Genomic DNA, 16,354 nt, shown 5'->3' with positions numbered 1-16,354 from the left:
AACAACGAGGAGTCCTTGTGGCACCTTAGAGACTAACACATTTATTTGAGCATAAGCTTTTGAGAGCTAGAACCCACTTCATCAGATGCATGGTGCATAACATAGCTGGCAGTTTTGGCATTACTAATAGAGTTTACCCTCACTGCCCCGCAACGATCATCTGCTCCAGGGCAAGCCCAAGAAGGGATTGCAACAGCAACATGCTACTACTGCTGCTTGGCCCCAAGCAGGACTTGAGTAGGGAATTGCTGCCATCCCATTCCACAGCCAACTATCACCAGCTTGGAGTCACCATCTGTCCTTTCCACAGCTGGCCAGTACCAAGGAGAGTGAAAAAGCTGTCCTGTCCAGCCCTACTCCCAGCCCTCCCCGCTTCCTGAAAGAAGGAGCTCTGTTCTGGGATCTCCTCACTCTCTCTATTGCCTGCCATAGTCTGAGAGCAGAAGCAAAGGGAGAGCTCCCACTCTATTGTAGCGGAGGCAAGAATCAACCGCGTATCCTCACATGGCTGTTGACCGAGGAGGTGAAGATCCCAGTGATCCTGCTCTCCCCTCTGTCATCAGCCCAAAACAGGTAAAAGGAGAGGACAGAAGCAGCGAAAGGCTCTGGAAAGATGTTTGGGGCAGAACTAATTGATTCCTTGATGAAAAGGGTTTGAACAGGCTGAATAAATTTGTATTTGATGATGGGCAACTGAACAAATCTGATGACAGAGAGGAAGGGAGTTAATTCATTTGATGGTTGAGAATGATGTACTGATAATAATGGGGTGAACTGAGAGAATAAATTTTTTGATGGGGAAAAAATTATTGATTTGTTAGAAAAGGTAGAGCTGGCTGGGAGAAACTGTAAGAGTTTGTAATGGAGATTCCATAATCTGTACTATTTCATTCCTTCTTTAATTAATGATGGGTGTAGTGGATGTGGGTGAATCCATTAATGGCTCTGCTTTTTTGGAACACCTTCTGGTATTTCTAATATTTGCTCAAAAAGTAGTAGGACGGATAGTGAGACGGTCTCTCTGCCAGGGGTTGCATTGGCATAAGGTTACACATAATGATATTAGAGATACAACGTGGATGAGGTAATATATTTTATTGGACCAACTTCAGACCTGATGAAGAGCTCTGTGTAAGGTCAAAAGCTTGCCTCTCTCACCAACAGAAGTTGGTCCCATGAAAAATATTATCTCACTCGTCTTGTCCCTCTAATATCTTGGGACCAACACGGCTACAACAACAATGCATACATATAAGGATACTTTCTCTTGGTGTCTAAGCACAAAACAGCACTTCAGAGATCAACAGTCCAATAACTTCCCTGCATATGGAATGAAGTTGGACAGAAACAGAGATGACACTGAATGGGAATTCTTAATGGGTATCCAAAAAGATTGGATTCTGTGAGTCTTGAGTAGTCCTCAAACTCCACAAGACCTAGAATTGTGAGGTGACAGAAGATCAAATATGGACCTTGTATTTAATTTGGAAATTGATACTATAAATCACTTTTTCATTCAAGCCATCTATCAAAAAGCCAAAGAAGAAAATAAGACAAACCTTTTACACAAGTTGGCTTGTTGATAGTATTCTTTGTTCCTAGTCCTAACTGGCCCCAGTTATTGCTGCCAAACATGTAAAGTTTACCATTTCCTGCAAAATAAAGACATCAGTGGGAACGCATAAAAGTCTTTGAATATACAGCAACTTTAGAGCAAACCATAATTAAGGATAGCCATCAACTCATGGCATACAATACATTAATTATTAAAGCTTTTTATAAGGAAAATGAGAGAAGTTAAATATTCTTTATTTTACAATGAAATAGTTAAATATTAAATAGTGTTAAACAAACAGACTATTTTCAAAAATATAGTCAATTACAATACACATGGATGGAATTGAATTTTTTCTACAAATTAACATCGCAGGCTTGCTCTGTAGTTGGTCAGCCACGGTTAGTAGTGAGAATGGCTTAAAAAAAACCCCAAAAAAACAGCCTTCTCCATAACAAAACAGTTTGCTTTGTTATCCATAACAGTTTACTTTGTCATCCATAACAAAACAGTCTCAGACACTTTTTAGGATGTGAACAATTGAGACAAATTGGCAGTTGTGAATACATTCTTGAGGCCATATTCTACACTTTTGATGATTTTTTTTTTTTTTTTTTTTTTTTTTTTTGGCAGATCTCTTCAGTAATATCAGCCAAATTTTTAACAGGGCACTGTACACAGAGATCTGCCAGAAAACCTGCACTCAGAAGAGGGCACATAAGGCAGAAGTTGTTTATTCCAGTTATGGCTTCCCCTACATACACTATTGATAGGCTGTTCCACAGAACCTCCATGACACAAAATGGAGAAGTATTCCTGGACAGGACCTATGGATCAGGAAACATGGTCTCTCTGCATCTATTTACACAGCAACAGTATGGACACATTAACAACCCGATTACTCATTTTCCTATCTAGAATTATCTGTGCAAGTGACTGATGAAAGTCAGAATAGGGTGCATATACTTCTTCCATATTTACATGCCTGCATTTTGTATATTTTATACAATGTCCAGATTTTGGCCCTATTAAAGCACCGGAAGAGGTTGTTTGGGGATGGAGGGTTGTTTGTTTTGTTTGGGTTTGGTTTTCTGTGCGTGTCAAAATTTTCCCTGTGATTTCTACAGATGTATGTGCACAATTAGGCCTGTGGGACAGATTTTCCAAATTTAAACTTCTGCAGAACATTGTCTGTATTTAACTTCTATAAATATGGCCACATATTGTGTGGGTTTTCTTCTTGAAGATGTGTCTGCCGTATGCCTTGTTCCCAGAAGAGTGTGTTCTCCTGTGAATTAGATTTAGCATCTGGATGTAAATATTTACCAAAAGGACACATGAAAAACCTCATACATTCAGACAGTTCTGTAATCCTACAATGTAAAAGCTGTACTACAAAACTTAGCTAAGGAGGAATGCCAGAATCACATTTTTCAAGAAATTAGTAGATACTGAGTTTTTGATGAACTCTATGGGCTCAGTCATTACACATACACAAGTGATTTCACACAGGAGATCCAGAGATTGAGGGTAGAAGAGTAGCAGATCAACAATTTGAAAAACCTAACATCTTTTTCAGACACATATGAAGATCAAACAGCTGCATTTGACTGTTTGCTCAGCACTTATACCATTTATTTTTTTTAATGATGATCTTGTGTAATACCATGGACCAAATTTAGCTAAGTTGGCATAGCAAGGTGTAAATTACAATACCTGCTCTAGCAAAGGTCCTTGTATACGAGGGTATGTCTACACAGCAGCTGGGAGGGTATGTTTACACAGCATGTATGTCCTCTCAAGAGGACATACATGTACAAGTTCTGCTGGAACTAGCATGCTTAGAATAGCACGTGGCTCTGATGGCACCGACAGTGGTTCTTGCTAGCTGCATGAGTACATATCCAGGGGTCAGGGAGGACTAATCAGGTGGCTAGACCAAGCTGTTACCCTTGCCACCGCAGCCACAGTGCTATTTTTAGCATGCTGGCTCAAGCAGAGCTAGTGAATGTCTATCCGAGCTGCAAATCACACCTTCTAGCTACTGTGTAGACCTACCCTCCAGAAGATGTTCACTCTGATGAGGAAAAGGCAGTGCTTCCACAACTCATTCACAGTACTTCCCAATAGGAGGAGCAGAGTGCACTCCTGCTCAAGCTTCATAAAGCTCTGACAGCTGAGAGTTCATCAGAGAATGGCCATGTCAACTGACTTTTCAGCTGCCTGAACCCGCATGTTCACCCACCTAACTTGTAGCTGTTTTGTGCTTCAGCAATCTGGTTCCCCAGTGAAGGCTTTGAGTTTGGGTTTACAGAAACTCTGACTATTTCAAAGTGCATAAGTCGGTTAGTTTTCATTTTTGAAATACCACAGCAAAAGCACTTATTCTATAATACAAACATTTAGTTTTTAAAAGATTTTTAACATCATTGTACAGTTTTAAAACCTACATAATTCTTAACACACAACCCCAAAAACAACTGTTGGGAATGGTTGGTTTTTTGGTAATGGCCACTCTTTCCTAATGTAATGTCTTGCCAATAAAGTTAGAGAAGAATAAAAATAAAAGTTTAGTTTATCAGGAATGTTAAATGGGAAATAGAAACTATTTAATAAAACTTCCACAACCTGAAAAAATACTTTGAAGTTTTGGTCAAGTATAATTAAGTCACAGAACCACTTTCTCTGAAGTTAGACTGGAAAAACCCTGCTGTGCACTAAACACTTTGGTTTTTCACTACAACACATTTTGCAGTCTGTTATAAAGGCATAAAAGCATTTTCATTGTTAAAACACTTGTTTTTAACACATCCCAATTTCCCCACATGCAAACTATAAGCAGCCTAGCATGGGGACAGACCGGATACCCTCAAACACCTATATAACAAGCAAACATTTAAGTAATACAGAAGTAACAAGGGGGAAACACCTATTTCAAACGTCTTAGGCCTGGTCCACACTAACCGCCCCCCCCCCCCCCACTTCGAACAAAGGTACACAACTTCAGCTACGTTAATAACGTAGCTGAAGTCGAAGTACCTTAGTTCGAACTTACCGCGGGTCCAGCAGGCAGGCTCCCCCGTCGATGCCGCGTACTCCTCTCGCCGAGCTGGAGTACCGGCGTCGACGGCGAGCACTTCCAGGATCGATCCCAGAAGATCGATTGCTTACCGCCGGACCTGGAGGTAAGTATAGACCTACCCTTTGGGTGGCAGATGGGGAGAATTCTACCTCAGAATAAAAATCCACTCTGAAAATACATCATGAACTTTCTGTATCAAAATTCCATTTCCTATTTTTTTAATGCTGGCATTTATATGAGATGAACTGCCAATATATTTAATGACAGGATCACCAACTAAACTAGTCTCTTTTGCATTAGTTCAAACAGGACTCTAATTCTTTATTGGTTACTGCTACTAGCATTTCAGAGAAACAAAAATGAGATTTTTATTAAAAGTGTGCTTACTATGCTCCATCAAAACTTTTTCTATGTGGTTGTTGTAATTTACTGTACAGTAGTAGCATTTATTAAAATGTTTTGGGATTGATTTTTAGGGCTATTTTCCATTCACACATAATTTATAACTTTTAATTTTAGACATATACCATCTTGAATATTAAATTTCAGATGAGGATTCTTATTGACCTTTGCTAGTTGCAGGGCCGGCTCCAGACACCAGCTTAGCAAGCAGGTGCTTGGGGTGGCCACTCCGGAGGGGGGCGGCACGTCCAGCTATTCGGCGGCAATTTGGCGGAGGGTCCCTCACTCCTGCTCGGAGCGAAGGACCTCCTGCCGAAGTGCTGCAGATCGCGACTTTTTTGGGTGGGGGGCTGCTTGGGGCGGCAAAAACCTTGGACCCGGCCCTGGCTACTTGCATTCAGCATTGCTTCTCAAATAAATAAGAACCCTCCAGGTTCATTTTCAGTTCAAGTCCTGATTATTTCCACTATATAAACTTTCTCTATTTAAGAATAGTTATTAGATACTGTCAGTCTCAGTGTTCTTTTTCAAGTTGATCAAATTCATTTTGATAGCTGCAGGGAAGGTCCTCTCACGGATCAGTAACTGGTTAAAAGTCAGGAAACAAAGGGTCGGAATAAATGGTATGTTTTCATGGTGGAGAGCGAGATAAACAGCTGGTCCCCCAGGATACATACTGGGACCTGTGCTGTTCAACATATTCATAATTGATCTGGAAAAAGGGGTAAACAGTGAGATGGCAAAGTTTGCAGAGGATACAAAATTACTCAAGATAGTTAAGTCCAATATTGACTAAAGAGTTACAAAGAGATCTCATTAAACGGGTGACTGGGAAACAAAATGGCAGATGAAATTCAATGTTGATAAATGCAAAATAATGCACATTGGAAAACATAACCCCAGCTATACATACAAAATAAGGGGTATAAATCAGTTGTTACCACTCATGAAAGAGATCTTGGGGCCACTGTGGATAGTTCTCTGAAAACATCTGCTCAGGATATCAGGCTAGATGGACCATTGGACTGACCCAGTATGGCCATTCTTATGTTATTTTGATCCAATGCTGTCATTTTGCACTAAAGACTCACTCACGTGGGGCACCAGGCATCTCCTGTTTAGAGTGCTCAGAATTTAATTCCCAGTGACTTCAATGGGAATGAAGGCACTCATTCAAAGGGGGGGGGGGAGGGGGATTGTTTCTTTATAATACTACCACAGACGTGAAACTAAACCATACATTTACAAGCCGTGTATTACAAAACATGTTCCTTAAACTGTGTTGATACTAACCTGTAACAATAGCAGTATGTTCATCTCCACATGACATATACAAAGGCTTGTCATTTTTAAACCAGAACTTGCTAGGAATATTTTCTGCAAATTTGCTTTTTCCAAATGTGAAAACGGCACCTGATTCTAAAACATAAATAAGACAGTTTCAGTATTAGTGCAAATTAGTTATACCTCATTTATCCAAAATAGTCACTTCCCATTAATCCAAGCATCCTTTTTATTTTCCACTGTCTTTTTATATTTCTTTAATTCTCTTCAAGCTCTGGTGGTTTCTCTCAGTCAGCTTCCTCAAGGCTACCATTTTTAGGATCACATTTTCTTCCCTCCATTCCTTCCTAGTCTCATGGGTTTTGCTAACAGATTAGATACAGATGTAGAAATATTTTGCATTAAGAATATAACCAAGTTCTTTTGTCCTTTACCACTATCCTCTAAGAAATACAGCAATATTGCCACATGTAAGAGGGCTTCAAAAAAAATGAAAAAATTGACCCAAAAAAGTAAAACACAAAAAGCTCATCCTGAAAGCAGGTTGAGACCAAAAAAAAAAAAAAAAAAAAAAAAAAAAACCACCACTCACTTACGTTTACACTTGAATTCAAACAGGTTTTCCAAATTGGATTAGACAGAGACACTGAAAAGGTAGACAGGCTCCAAATCTGACCACTCTTCCTCACTCATCTGAAAAGATACATTTGCTCTAAAAATTGCCCCCTAAAAGCAAGATTCTCAGCCCTTAAAAAACAAGAGCTGCCAAAACCAACTTCCATTTTAAAATTATGATCTTTAAAAAAAATAAAATAAAAAAAAAAGTCCAACCGTGGAGATCTTTATTTCTAACACTCACAATTCTTCCCACTTCGAAGAGCAAAAAGAGTCTCAAGTTTATTGTGTGCTTTATTAAACCTTTTAAATAAACAGAAGGCACTCTCAAAGTGCAACATATTAGAGTATCTCAAAATGCATTACAAACATTTATGAATTAAGCTCTTACCATTACCTTTGAATTTGAAATAAATACGTTATCCTCATAGAACAGGTGGGGAAATGGACATTTAAATTGAAGGATTTGCCCAACATCAAGCAGGAAGACTGTGGCAAAGCCAGAACCAGGACCAGAACTCAGATCTCCTAACTGCGAGTCCTGTGCTTTAACCATTACACCATTCTTCCGCAAAAAGAATTTTCATTGTTTTGAAAGGTGAAAGCCCTATACATACAAAACTACACAGCGCCTCATGCCTATACACACATATACATACAGTAATGTTCATGACTATTCCTGTAAAATACTGTCATATAGTTCTAGAGATATTGGTTACATTGAAAATTAATAAATGATTGTAATGCTGCATTTCTTTCTATTGTGCTATTTCGCCCCAAAATTCCCAACTTTGTTTCTCAGCTTCAGTTTCTAATGCTCAACATTTAAAGTCTTCTTAAAGAAGTTTTCCCTGTACTTAGGAAGAATATGCTTATTTTACACATCATTTTGTTCAGGAGACATTCCAGAACTGCATCTGCTGCCCACAGAGCTTTGAGATTTTCATAGCTTTCTCTGCTGAAAATTAGCATTAGTGCAGGAGAATGAAAAAATGGGGAAGGGGGTCCAGTACCCACCGCCGCTGTCAGCTCAAAGCTCCAGGGGCCCCATTACCCGCAGCAGATTGGAGCTCTGAGTCCCGTCCACCCGGCGGCTGGGATCTGCAGGGGCCCCCCCATCACCCATAGCGGCTCAGAGCTCCAGGGCCCCTGCCAGCTGACATCTTTAGCCCCAACTGCCCCGGGGCAGAAGCAGAAAATATCACAGAATACGTGACTTCCATGACATAATCTTAGCCTTAATTATAGATGACAATTTTCTAATTCAAAAACTGTTGCACCCAACATGGGGGAATTCTTTATTAGACTTTGTCTAAATAGAATAAAGAGGAACTGATCACAGAACTAAAAAGTAATAGTAGCTTAGATACAAGTGATCATGACTTGATCACAATTATAATGTTCCAACAGTATAAAGTCCAGACCAGTAATATATATACTTGGTGCTTTAATAGGGCCAGTTTCACAAAGTTGGAAACAATTATGAGCCAAATCAATTGGGAGGACGAATTTAATCAAAAAAATGTGAATGATAATTGGGAATCATTTAAGAACACTTTAAGAGAAGCCCAAAAAAGCCACCAATTGAGGAAGAAGGCCATACTGATTTTAAAAATGACCAGGTTTAGACAGGAAGTGAAGACAGCTATAAAAAAAAATTACAGTATAAAACAAATGGAAGAACTGGGAAGCTGATGGTAATAAATATAAATCAGAAGTTAGGAACTGCATAAAACTGATAAGGGAAGCAAAGGTACACAAGGAGAAATCTATGGCCTGCAGAGTTAAGGCTAATAAGGAGGAGTTTTTTAAAATATATTAGGAACAAAAAGAATTCAGACAATGGTATTGGTCCATTACAAGATGAAAATAGTAGAATTATCAATAACGCAAAAAAGGCAGAAGTGTTCAATAAATATTTCTGTTCTGTATTTGAGGAAAAAACAGATGATATAGTTTCATCGTATCATGATAACACTCTTCCCATTCCACTAGTATCTCTGGAGGATGTTAGACAGAACCTACTAAAGTCAGACTTTTGTAAAACAGCAGGTCTAGATAACTTGCATCCAAGAGTTGGCTGAGGAGCTCGCTGAGCAGTTAATGTTGATTTTTAATACATCTTGGAGCTCTGGGGAAGTTCCAGAAGACTGGAAGAAAGCTAATATGTCAGTTTTTCAAAACATAAACGGGATTACCCAAATAATTATAGGTCTGTCAACATGACATCAATCCCAGGCATGATAGTGAAATGGCTGATACAGGTCTCTAATAAAGAAATAAGGAGGGTAACATACTTAATGCAAATCAATATGGGTTTATGGAAAATAGATCCTGTCAGACTAATTTTAGATTTTCTTTATGAGATTACAAATTTGGTTGATAAAAATAGTTTTGGTGTAACAGACAGATTTCTGTAAGGTGTTTGACTTGGTACCACACGAAATTTTGATTAAAAAAATAGAATGTTATAAAATTAACAAGACACATTAAATGGATTAAAAATGGCTAACTACCAGGTCTCAAAATGTGATTGTAAATGAGGAATCATCATAGACTGGGTGTGTTTCTAGTGGGGTCCCACAGGGATCGGTTCTTGGCCTTGTGCTATTTAACATTTGTATCAATGACCTGGAAGAAACCATAAAATCATCACTGGTAAATATACAGATGACACAAAAATTGGGTGGTAAATAATGAAGAGGACAGGTCACTGATTCTGAGCAATCTGGAGTGCTTGGTCAACTGGGGGCAAGCAAACAATATGCATTTTAATACAACTAATGTATATACCCAGGAACAAAGAATGTATGCCAGAGGTACAAATGGGGGGCTCTATCCTGGGAAGCAATGACTCTGAAAAAGATGTGGGGGTTCTGGTGGACAACCAGCAGAATGTGAGCTCTCAGGGTGGTGATGTGTCCAAAACAACTCATGCAATTTTGGAATGCATAAATAAGGGAATTTTGAATAGGAACAGAGAGGTTATTTTACCTCTATATTTGGCACTGGTTTGACTGGTGCTGGAATACCGTGTCCCTTTCTGGTGCCCACAATTCAAGAAGGATGTTGATGAACTGGAGAGGGTTTTGAGAAGAACCACAAGAATGATTAAAGGATTAGAAATCATGCCTTATAGTGATAGACTCGAAGAGCTCGTTCTGTTTAACTTAAAGAAAAGGCTAAGGGTGATTTGATTACAGTCGATAAGTATCTACCTGGGGAACAAACATTTTATAATGGGCTCTTCAATCTAGCAGAGAGAGGGATTAACATGATTAATGGTTGGAAGCTGAAGTTAAATTTATTCCAGTCTGAATTTGCCTAACAGTGGGAGTAATTAACCATTGAAACAATTCACCAAGGGTCCTGGTGGACTCTCCATCACTTGCCATTTTTAAATCAAGATTAAATGTTTTTCTAAAAGATATGCTCTAGGAACATATCTGTGTCTGTGTTATACAAGTCAGACGAGATGAAAACAATGGTCCCTTTGGCCTTGGAATCTATTAAAAGTATCTTTTTTTACTATATCCACAATGCTACTCTTGAACTAATAAATATTAACCAAAAGTGTGGTCTTAATTTTTGCCTTGGTCCCCCTACAGAGAGGTGTCCATTTCCATGTCATTTGGATATGCTTAGAGCAGGGATGGCCAACTGAGCCTGAGAAGGAGCCAGAATTTACCAATGTACATTGCCAAAGAGCCACAGTAATACATCAGCAGCCCCACATCAGCTCCCTGCCCTCCCGCTCCCAGCGCCTCCCACCCACCAGCAGGCCCGCCAATTAGCGCCTCCCCCTCCCTCCCGGCACCTCCCGATCAGCCATTTCATGGGGTGCAGGAGGCTCTGGGGGAGAGAGGGGGAGGAGCGAGGACATGGCAGGCTCAGGAGAGGGGATGGGAAGGGGTGGAGTGGGGGCAGGGCCTGTGGCAGAGCCAGGGTTGAGCAGTGAGTACCCCTCGGCACATTGGAAAGTTGGCGCCTGTAGCTCCAGCCCCAGAGCCGGTGCCTATACAAGGAGCCACATGTTAACTTCTGAAGAGCCACATGTGGCTTAGAAGCCACAGGTTGGCCACGCCTGGCTTAGAGTGATTCCCTTGACATTAATACCAGGGTAGAGGTGTTTGCCAAGCTGAATAGTAGCATATTTTGTTCTGTTAAGAGCCCTATGGCTGAAAATAGAGAGAGTGTAAAAGGTTTTTTTTTTCCGGCATGTTGGGGGAACAGGAGGTGCCAATAAGTGAAAAATGCCGGTTAACTAAGAGGGAGGAAGTTAGGTGCAGTGGGGGTGCGGGGCGCAGGCTCTGGGAGGGAGTTTGGGTGCAGAAGGGGGCTTGGGACAGCAGGTTGGGATGCGGGAGAGGGTGCAGAGTGCCAGATCTAGGAGGACACTCATCTCAGGCTGCTCCCTGCAAGTGGTGACCTGTCCCGGCTGCTCCTAGAAGGAGGCACAGCAGACGGCTCCACATGCTGTCTCTGCCCGCACGCGCCACCCCCGTAGCTCCCACTGGCCGTGGTTCCCAGTCCATGGGAGCTGCGGAGCTAGCACTCGGGGCGTGGGCAGTGCACAGAGCCACCTGCCATGCCTCTGCCTAGGAGCAGCCAGGACAGGTCGCCACTTGCAGGGAGCACCTGAGGTGAGCGCTCCCCAGATCTGGCATCCTGCACCCTCTCCATGCCCCAACCTGCTGCCCTGAGCCCCCTCCCACACCCAAACTCCCTCCCAGAGCCCGCATTCCACACCCACACCCCAACCACCCCCTACCGGCCCCAAACCAACTGGACTATAAACTGGAATTTCAACAAAGATCAGAAATGTCGGTTTATAGAGCTTTCCGGTTGGTGATATGTCAGATAAAACAGCTTTTACTGTATTCTCAATTCAATACACACACAAAAGACAGAGGTAGTCACAATTTGCACTGCATCAGGTAATCACATCATAAAACACACATACTTTGAAAACTTATTCGATGCTAAAGTTAGCAATTTAGTAAATATCTTTACAATATTCCCCAGGATAACAATACAGCTTGTAATACTAAAACAGGGTTCAAAAAATAACTAGATGAGTTCATGGAGAATAAGTCCATCAATGGCTAATAGGCAGCATGGGCAGGAATGCAAAACCATGCTCTGGGTGCCTAGCCTCTGTTTGCCAGAAGCTGGGAATGTGCAACCGGGGACGGATCAATTGATGATTACCTGTTCTGTTCATTCCCTCTGTGGCACCTGGCATTGTCCACTGTCAGAAGACAGAATACTGGGCTAGATGGACCATTGGTCTGACACAGTATGGCCATTCTTATGTTCTTAATACATAGTAAGAATACTCAGATATTTTAGGTCCAATTGACATTATTATAAAATGTCATAGACTAAGCCATATTCTTTACCAGCTGGAAAATTGCCAGGATAAAATGTTTTATTAGTTTCCAGGGACAATATTTTATTTGCCTAAATTATTATTTTCTTTTCTAAACACACTTTATACATGACAGCATTTGCTCTGCAACAGACACTATTTTATTTGCCTGGAAAAAAAAACCCATAGAATAAACAGCTTTATATGGAATTACATAAGGAACACCATACTGGGAAGGCCCAATGGTACACCTGGGCTGATACCTTTCTTCAGTAGAGGTGAGTGTGATGCATCTCATAAAAAAGCATTAGAAGACTAAATCCATATAATTGTGTGCTACTATGATACCGGGGGCACTTGCATGTAACCTCAACCAGCAGTTATCTTATGATCTGTAGCATGAAAACCGATAAACCTAGCACTAGTTAGGATGCAAATAAACTATCTATAATAGGAGCTGCAATTCTTACTAGCGCTCAAGAGGACATGTATGGCCCAAATTGCAAAAGGTAAAAACCAAACATTCATCAATGATGTATCACTAACTTCTAACAACAGCCGGCAGGTTGGCCAAAGAAATGTACCAACGTTCCACCCCCGAACGCCCCGGGGCGGGAGAACAGCTGGGCCCGAGCCGGGCTCTCCCCGGCGCACCCGCCGCAGCCCCCCGGCGGGTGGGGGGGAACCGGTAATTGTTGGACCCGCTCCGCAGCCCCCGGGCAGCGCGTGCACGGGAGTCAGGATCCTTCCGCTGAAACACTCAGAAACCGCAGCCCCGGGAAGCCGGGGTGGAGGAGGAGGAGGGCGTTGAAGCCCAGCGGCGCAGGCACCTGGGCGGGAGAGGGGCGCGCCACGCCGGGCACGGGACAGAGCAGCCCCGCCCGCAAGGGAAATCCGGGGCCCGGGAACGGCGAGTTCGCTGCCCCCCCCGGCACTTTGTTCACACGGAGGCTGCCCGTGTTTCTGGGGTGGGGGCAGCTCGCCCCTGCCCCGCCGGGGGGACACCCTCAGCCCGCCGACCCCCGTCCCCAGGGACCCGGGAGACTCACCGGGCACCGGCTCCTCCGCCTCCCCCATGGCGGCTTGGGCTCCGGCACTGGGGCATCCCGGAAGTAAACAAACCTCCTGCCACTAGCAACAGGAGGCGGGGCCCGGCCATGGGGAGCCGCGCGCGCCCCCTGCCGGCCGGCGCTGGGCTCGGGGCGGGGCGGGGGCTGTACCAGCCCCAGCAGCAACCACGGGGCGGCTCCCGGGCCTCCCGGGTTTTTCCAATAAGGCCCGGCCCGGCCCCTGGCTCGGGGGATGGGGGCGGGGCTGGTTGGTTGGTTGGCTGCAGGGTTTTCTGCCCTGCTGGGCTCTAAGGCGAGGTCTTGGCTGCCCGTGAACCCCGGCTCCCAGCCACGTACCTGCCCAAGCCTGGCTCCTGTCTGCACACAGCAGCCCCCGGCCCGGAGCTGTGGTGGTGCAGCCCTGGCTGGCTCAGTCACCCCGCAGGGGAGTTAGGAGCCAGGCTCCACTTTAACTGGGACTGCGGCCTGCCCTTGTGCTGTATGCATGCAGGGGAATAACGCCAGGGCTGATCCTTCTTCACTGCCTCCCCCGCCAGACAAGCTCTCAGGCTGTCAACTGGGAAAGAATCCCACATAGAACATCCCTGTACACGGAGACCTGGCGCATGGCCCCAGGCATACCACTGGGGAAGTGCAGAAACAGGGATGGCACAGACACAGTAACACATATACACATTGCCATGGACACTCACATGGGCTAGGCTAAACCAGGTGATCAGACTCAGGTACCAATCACCCATATTAACTGTGCAGAGAACACAAACCCTGAGGGTGTTGTCTACACAGCAAAGAAAAACCCGCAGCTGGCCCATGCTGTGTCAGCCAACTTGGGCTAAAAGGGTTTGGGCTGTTTCATTGCTGTATAGCTTTCCAGGCTGGGTCCTGAGCTCTGGGACCCTCCCACCAGTCCAGAAGTCTACACGGCAATGAAACAGCCCCACAGCCTGTGCACAAGTCGTGGCAGCTATGGGTTTTTCTTTGCTGTGTAGACAAATCCTACGAGATTATAGCCCACTGATGGGATGCACTCCTTGGTTTTATCCTTCCCATATGCCTTTTTTCACGCATCTAGTCAGATGGGTATAAAAAAGGTGGTGGTATTCTCCCACGCACCCACCATTTGTGGCACCAAACTAAGGCATAGTAGATTCATAATATGATCCTCCTTCTCCTTTTGTATATGCTTGGACAGCAGTGGAAGAGTTGAGCATGTGGACATTTACGTCTTCAAGCTTGAGCATCTGAGTTGACAACTCATTTAGTAGATTACAGCTCTCATAGTTAGTGTTTCAGTATCTCTAGAGCTGTAGGCTGATTTCACTGCATCATTTATCTGCAACCATATGGGCTAATGACATTTTCCAGCTTTCATTTTATAAAAAACAGTAAGTAAGAGGTTACCTCAAAAAAAGGAAAAATGCAGTTGCCAACCTTGCATAGGTTGGCCCAATTCAAGGCCTGGTACTGGAGAAACAGAGTTTGAAGACAGGAGGGCTGAGTGAAAATAGCCAACGGTTTTCACAATCTTTCAAAAAAGTACTTGTAAAATGTATGGGTTGCATGTCATACGTTCCTTTTTGAAAGACATTTGCAATATAGCCATTTTGGCACATGCACAATTGCCCACTTTTGTCCAATCATTTGATCTTTGTAAGGAAATTTCAGCATTTGAAATTTCACAAATGTGAAGGTTTTGCTCAAACACAAGGACAGGTTTTTGTCACATTTATGGAATGCTTCTCTCCCCCTGACATTTCACAAATGTTTCAGATTTCCATAGGTTTGGGATTCACAATAAGTATTTTTCACAGTCATAGGTCCAATCCTGCAAACACATGCTTAACTTCTTTATGCATATGAGTAATCCCTTTGAATTCAATCGAGTGCTCATGTGCATATAAGTTATTGCTGGGTAAATGGCTTAATTTGGAATCACTGGGCCTGATTCTCCAGAGCTTTGCAGCCTGGGCAGTTATTTCATCCTTATGCAAAGTGAGCACAAAGCACTACCAAATCATAATAAACTGCTAGTCCAATCACTAACACTAACCAAACGTGTTTTCAGGTTGTAGTAGCTAGATGCATCTGAGGCTATATCTACACTGCACTTTCGTCGGTAAAACTTTTGTTGGTCAAGGGTGTGAAAAAAACAGACTCCTGACTGACAAAAGTTTTACCGACAAAAAGCGCCGGTGTGGACAGCGTTATGTCAGCGGGAGACGCTCTCCTGCCAACAAAGCTACTATCCCTCATTGGGGACGGTTTTATTTAGAGCTCTACTGTGCTGCTGTCAGGTGCACAGTGAAGATGTAACCTTAGTTTTGCCCATTGGTTCTGAGTTCATATTTTATAAAAGGTGTTTCCAACCTAGCCAGATTGCTCATTTGAAGCTTTATTTTCCTGTTATTCTCAAATATTAAGCTTGTACATTAAGTGAGAAAGATTTACTTTTCCAACTGTTAAGATGTCAATTTTCAGTCTCAGCAACACTAAAAATTGAGTGAAAACAAGCTGGAAAGGTACTTTAGATACTACTTGTAACAGAATAGGTTATGATTGTTAAAAATGTAAGTACGGAAAAAAAACTAATACTCTCTCCCACTTTTGATTTTAGTTAGATAGCTCCATCACATGTATCAGAAGAGTCTCTGAACACTTTCACAGAGTTGCCCACATTCTTCAATCATCAGCTTCCCCCTGACATGTATGACAGCTGTAGAATTAGCAGTTTTCTTGGAACAAGATTACTTACAGCAAGAAGTCAACAAGCAAGGAGAAGGGAGAGCAGTTGATGAGGATATCTTGCACTTTTCCATGCTCCATGACTTTTGATGGCAGCTGAGCTACTTTTACACATGACTCAAGCTTTAAAGCAAAGACATTCTCCATTGATGCCAACTTCCTGTATTTCATTCATCATTGTCACTCAGTCTCTATTGTATCAGTCAATGCTACTTCTGTTGATGGGTCTCAGC

At 42.8% G+C, this 16,354-nt stretch overlaps 1 protein-coding gene across 5 annotated transcripts in view; it reads right to left on the bottom strand.

The window, feature by feature from the left end:
• The window catches only part of RPGR (retinitis pigmentosa GTPase regulator), a 99,104-nt gene extending 85,656 nt beyond the window's left edge, over window positions 1–13,448 (bottom strand). Inside the window, exons 1-3 of one of the 5 annotated variants that reach the window (XM_054005887.1) lie at window positions 13,359–13,448; window positions 6,333–6,458; window positions 1,560–1,652 (exon numbers count right to left, since the gene is read on the bottom strand). In XM_054005887.1, coding sequence (XP_053861862.1) covers window positions 1,560–1,652; window positions 6,333–6,458; window positions 13,359–13,386 — 247 coding nt within the window. In that variant the 5' untranslated portion in view covers window positions 13,387–13,448. Of the gene's footprint in view, window positions 1–1,559; window positions 1,653–4,610; window positions 4,706–6,332; window positions 6,459–6,919; window positions 6,938–9,454; window positions 9,493–13,358 lie in introns of those variants that run through there. The other 4 variants (XM_054005888.1, XM_054005892.1, XM_054005890.1 and 1 more) reach the window with 4 other exon arrangements.
• Between the last annotated feature and the right edge of the window lie 2,906 nt (window positions 13,449–16,354).

Source organism: Malaclemys terrapin, chromosome 1 (assembly GCF_027887155.1).
Source record: "Malaclemys terrapin pileata isolate rMalTer1 chromosome 1, rMalTer1.hap1, whole genome shotgun sequence".
NCBI lineage: Eukaryota > Metazoa > Chordata > Testudines > Emydidae > Malaclemys > Malaclemys terrapin.
The sequence above is the reverse complement of the archived record's forward strand: the minus strand, read 5'-3'. Positions and strand labels throughout refer to the sequence as shown.